The sequence below is a fragment of the Sinocyclocheilus anshuiensis genome, unplaced genomic scaffold (genome assembly GCF_001515605.1).
Source record: "Sinocyclocheilus anshuiensis isolate Anshui unplaced genomic scaffold, SAMN03320099.WGS_v1.1 scaffold436, whole genome shotgun sequence".
Classification (NCBI taxonomy): Eukaryota; Metazoa; Chordata; class Actinopteri; order Cypriniformes; family Cyprinidae; genus Sinocyclocheilus; species Sinocyclocheilus anshuiensis.
Genome location: NW_015560618.1, coordinates 682,770 through 688,769, shown reverse-complemented (window position 1 = coordinate 688,769; position 6,000 = coordinate 682,770). Strand labels below are relative to the sequence as shown.

General features: G+C 36.1%; 1 protein-coding gene across 1 annotated transcript in view; it reads right to left on the bottom strand.

Moving 5' to 3' along the window:
- The window catches only part of LOC107681819 (thioredoxin domain-containing protein 12-like), an 11,376-nt gene extending 9,543 nt beyond the window's left edge, over window positions 1–1,833 (bottom strand). The window contains exons 1-2 of the mRNA XM_016478166.1: window positions 1,641–1,833; window positions 1,080–1,140 (exon numbers count right to left, since the gene is read on the bottom strand). Of these exons, the coding sequence (XP_016333652.1) occupies window positions 1,080–1,140; window positions 1,641–1,743 (164 nt within the window). The 5' untranslated portion in view covers window positions 1,744–1,833. The remainder of the gene's footprint in view (window positions 1–1,079; window positions 1,141–1,640) is intronic.
- Window positions 1,834–6,000: the final 4,167 nt, after the last annotated feature.

Here is a 6,000-nt window from a genome sequence, read left to right as displayed (position 1 = left end):
GGTACAATTATGGAGGCCCTTCATAATGCAGAGGTCAACTGCCTGCTCTGCCAATAGTTAGAAATGGCACTATAGAAAGCAGTGTTCAATAAATTTTCTAAATTCTGCTGAGGTGAAATTCAGTGCAGTCATGTATCGTGATATGTACCGTATCGTGGCCTCTGTATCGCGATACGTATCGTATCGTGACTTTGCTGGTGATACACAGCCCTAGTAAACACTAAATAGCTATCTAAAAAAATTTTTTGTTGAGGATCACATTTGATACACTGGGCTCTTATGGCTTACATAGTATAATAAAGGAGAATACGGAGTTCATATTCGAGGAAAGAAAAAAAAATGGTGCAAATATAGATATATACATGGGAGAAAAAGTAAGATGAAATTCTAATAGACTGTAATGTGAATCAATTAGATATTACAGTATAGCTAATTGCATAATATGCATATAATGCTCTATATTGCCACTCTATGTCTACCAATAATGTGTGTTAGTAAGTAACTCAGTAAAGACTTGACAGCAAAAAAGAAATAAATAAATACATATTACCACCTGTAAAATGCTTTTTAAAATGTCACATGTAAACTGCATTTTATTTGTTTTAAAAAGTATAAACTACCAATCAGATGACAGGAGGCATGTAGTAGATTGTGTACAACTGTTTTTTCAGCAAATTTTTGATCATGCTGTTAAGCCCTTTGAAATGTGTTTTTCAAATATGATACAGCAGGCTTTATAGCAGGGGTGGGGAACGTTGATCCTGGAGGGCCGGTGTCCCTGCAGAGTTTAGCTCCAACCCTAATCAAAAACACCTGAACCAGCTAATCAAGGTCTTTGGGATGCATTTAGGTTTTTTTTTTCCTAGGGTTTTTCAGGGTTGGAACTAAACTCTGCAGGAGAGTGGCCCTCCAGGATCAACGTTCCCCACCCCTGCTTTATAGGGTTAAGTGCCTGAACCTGACCAGTTAATTAAAGTTAAAGTCTGGCATAGACCTACCTTTTATAGAAATACCTAAACTACAATGTTACAAAGTAACATTACAAAGGATATTGAAGGACAAGATTACGCTCTATGTACCTTGCTTCTGCCTCCTTCTTCCCATCTTCAAGGCTCCTCCAGTTAATATGGTCCCCAAATCCTTGAATACACATACAAGTCCATTATAGATATTTAACATGATACATCCGGTTAGGAACAAGTGTACCTGTTGGAACAAGCCACGACTACAACCACAGAACAAAGAGATCTGCAACAATGCACCTGTGATCAGAGATCTCATCATAGTCTTTCGTCCAATACACAATGCCATGACAGAGGCACGTCAGTCAAAGTGCACAATTTTACATCTAAATACATCTGGTCATTTATGATCACTAGTCTTAACTGCGGCGCAAAATCCCATCAACTGAGGTTTATAATGAGCTCAACCTTTAATAAAACATACTCGTTCACTAATACAGGAATAGATATAATATTGTATTTTAGCAGTAGACATTTAGCCTTACTGAGATTTATTTCGGTCAATCGGGGGTTAACGTTACATTAGATCCGCGTTCCGGGTCAGAAGCCGGTGGTCTAGCACAGCTAGCGTTGATAGGGATTATTTGATCCAATGTCTAAATTTATAAACATTTTTACCTCGTCCTTTGCCATCGGCTAACACCTCTCCGAAATATGACGCAATAAAAACCAGCATAAAAGAAACCAAGGCAATGTTGAATAAAGACGACGGCATTTTCATTCCGAGGGTCGTTAGCCTTGAGCTGCCTGGATGTGACGGACAGTAGGAGAGCGTTGATGACTTCTTCTTCTTCTTCTTCTTTTTGTTCAATGGCCGTTCACTCCTCAGGAGTATTACCGCCACCTACTGTATATCTTGCGGAAGCCCATTTCCGCCACTGAATAAAAAATGTTATTGCAAAAGGTTATTGCGACTTTTTATCTCACAATTCTGACTTTTTTTTTCACAGAATTGTGAGACATAAGCTCGCAATTGTGAGTTATAAAGTCAGAATTGCGAGATATAAACTCACAATTCTGACTTTTTTTTTCACAGAATTGTGAGACATAAGCTCGCAATTGTGAGTTATAAAGTCAGAATTGCGAGATATAAACTCACAATTCTGACTTTTTTTTTCACAGAATTGTGAGACATAAGCTCGCAATTGTGAGTTATAAAGTCAGAATTGCGAGATATAAACTCACAATTCTGACTTTTTTTTTCACAGAATTGTGAGACATAAGCTCGCAATTGTGAGTTATAAAGTCAGAATTGCGAGATATAAACTCACAATTCTGACTTTTTTTTTCACAGAATTGTGAGACATAAGCTCGCAATTGTGAGTTATAAAGTCAGAATTGCGAGATATAAACTCACAATTCTGACTTTTTTTTTCACAGAATTGTGAGACATAAGCTCGCAATTGTGAGTTATAAAGTCAGAATTGCGAGATATAAACTCACAATTCTGACTTTTTTTCTCTCAGAATTGCGTGATATAAACTCAAAATTGCGAGTTATAAAGTCAGAATTGCGTGATATAAACTCGCAATTGCAATTGCGACTGATATGTTCTCAGAATTGCTAGTTTATATCTCACAATTCTGACTTTATAACTCACGATTATAAAGTCACAATTATAATTATAAAATTATAAAGTCAGAATTGCAAGATATAAACTCATATCACAATCAGAATTGTGAGTCTATATCACGCAATTCTGACTTTATTTCTCAGAATTGCGAGTTTATATCTCACAATTTTGACTTTTTAACTTGCGAGTTTAGCCTATATCACGCAATTCTGTGAAAAAAAGTCAGAATTGCGAGTTTGTATCACGAAAGTATGAGAGAAAAGGTCAGAATTGTGACATAAAAAGTCGCAATTACCTTTTTTATTTTTTATTCAGTTGCAGAAATGGGCTTCAATATGAATCTGTATTGCTATCAAGAAAAAATAAAATAATAAAATTGTAAGGCCCCACCCACCCCAGAGGATCAGAGCCCAAGCTTCAGCTGGCGCTGCGTGTTCAGCTCCTCCAGCTTCCGCACTGGGCTCCTCAACCTCCGAGATGGGCAGAAGCATCATGATCCTCATCCTCAAACACTAAACCATGTGGTCTAGTCCTGTAAGCTCTAAAAATGTTAAAACAACCTTAAATATCCACGACGCTCACTGACCTGTTTCTTTATATTGCTAAAAAGACGCTGATCATCATATTTACTACATTTAAAAAGCATGCTCTACTGTTTCAAAAACATCACATTCATCACACGTACCATTTTCATGCTTCCCCATTAATGCAAGTGTTGAATTTAGTCGTGTGTGTCCCATCCTTACTCTAGAAATCATTACTTCTTCTTTTCTGTGCCTTCCATAAAACTGTTATTTTTTCCATATGATTTTACAATATAATACCACCTACCTGTGCTGCTATTTTCCCATCTTTGTTGCCATATTCTTATTATTTTCCTGTTAATTACTGATTTTATCTCATTTCTTCCCAGAGGTACCTTAACATCCACCAAGTTTTTCATGAATGCTTATTTTGCTAACTTATCCGCTGTTTCATTCCCTACTATCCTGATATGTGCCAGTACCCAACAAAAAGTATACAATTATACCCTCTATTTTCAGTCTGTACAGTAATGTATACATTTCTACTAGCAGCTCTATCAGTTTTTGTCGACAGTATACTCTTAAGAGCTGACGAAGAATCTGAGCAAACTGGTAGCATCTAGAGGGGTTGACCTTGTTGCTCCACAGCAGATTCTAAGTCCAGTTTCTTTAATTCTGGTTTTGCTGCAGCACCATACACTGCACTAAAGTATTAAGGCTTGATATACATGTAACAGTGCATTTTTTCTTGCTCCCCATTCATACTTAGCTATTGAAGTCATGCAATTTATTACTCCTTTGCATTTTTTTTCAATTTTCTTAATATGTCTCTTCCAAGTTAATTTCTTATCAAAGATTAATCCAAGATATTTGAACTCTGTCACTCTTTCTAACAATTGGTCATATAATTTCAGAGTCATTTGTTCCATTTTCTTTTTCTTTGTAAAAACCATTGAGAATTCCTAAATTCCTACCTCTTTTCCATACTGCACCATCATCTGCATATAATGTCTTCCCAATGCTTGGTTGAACTCTTTCAAATATATCATTAATCAATAATCATTAAATGAAATAAAATTGGACTGATTACACTTCCTTGTGGAGTCCCACTCAGGATATCATACGATGCTGACATTTCTTCACCTATTCTTACCTGGAATGTACGCTCAAACAAAAAATCTAATATCCAATTATACATTCTCCCCCCTATTCCGATTTTATTTAACTTAATTAACAGTCCCTCCCTCCATAAAGTGTCATATGCCTTTTCAATGTCAAAGAAAGCTGCAACAAGAAATTATTTCATAGAGCTATTTTAACATAACTTTCAAATAATATCAGAGCATCCATTGTAGATCTTTTCTTCCTAAAACCACTCTGAGCTGATGATAATATTTCTTTTTTCTCCAAAAACTAATTCAACCTTCTTACTATCATTTTCTCCATTACCTTGCATAATGTAGATGTAAGAGCAATTGGCCTATAGCTATTAGATTTTGTTGCATCTTTACCTGGTTTCACTACTGGTATCACTATTGCACTTTTCCAATCTTTGGGTAAGGTGCCTTCATTCATATATGATTATATAAATCCAATCATGCTTTAATGGCTTCGTCTGGTGAATTTTTTAACATATCATGTCTCTCCCTGGCGTTGTATTCTTTGAATTTGTAATGGCTATTTTTAACTCAAAAGAATTAAAATCCTCATCCATATTACTATCAACGTTTTTTCATACAAACATTCTCATATATTTTACTTGGTTCTTGTCTTCTTTTTAAGAACTTATCATTCAAGTTTTCAATACTATGAACTTTAGCAAAAGTTTTAGCTAAGACTTCTGTCTTTTCTTTGTTCGTTATGGCCATTTTCGCGCGATGATGACGTCAGATGCGTCACATTTTATGGACCCCTTTTCATGGACTCAAGTGACGCATTTCCACAATTATTGACATTGCAAATAAGCGAAGTTGTTTATTTTTTCATTAAATAAATATGTATAACACTATAGGCTCCTTATATTGCCTAGCACTGAATTACAAAAACAAGTGGCACTAAATATTTTTTTCTAAATTTTCTATGTTCTATTGTTATAGATCTTACTTTGAACAATTCATCTGTGTGTAGCCTATGTTTCAATTAAAAAAAAAAATATTCTGACCTTGTAATGTTTAATCAAAATGTCATAACTGGACATATACAGCGCCATTGCCCAAGTTCGAATCCCGAGGACCCTTCCCGATCCTCAGGGGCGGACTTAACCAATAAGCGAAGTAAGCGGCCACTTAGGGCCCTGAGGAATCAGGGTGCCCCATCTGATACTGGCGAAACGTATTTACCAAACGCTCCAGTGTGTATTTGTGTAATGGAAAGCCTCAAATGTTCACTTGAAATGCCTTGAAAATGTTCACATTTTCGCTTGAAATGCCGAGTTTTTGTCAGGTGCTGAGTTCTGCAAGCTCGCCAATCTTCTCATTATAACAACGTGTAGATACAATGTAAATAAGAAATTCATTGTGCAGTGCAGACAGCTTCATTGATTAACGGAACATTGTGAGATCGTGATGAACTGAAGTGACGCGAAGGACAGCTTTTAGTGATTAGAAGTAGATTAGAAGTAGTAGAAGTAGAAGTAGATTAGAGAAGTAGCACTTTCAAGGTGGTATAATACTGTCTGACCTTCTCAGAACGGATATATTAACCTCAGAGATTGTGTTTTGTGTCAGGATTTTATTTGTCTTGATGTTTTAAAATCGCTTGCTTATTGTGTGCTTTGGCGCACCAACGCGAACTGCCGCGTACTCGTCTAAATGCACGAATGCGATGACAGGAGATTTTCGAGAACAGATTGCATTTTCGAATTTGTTTCTCAGCAAACCCT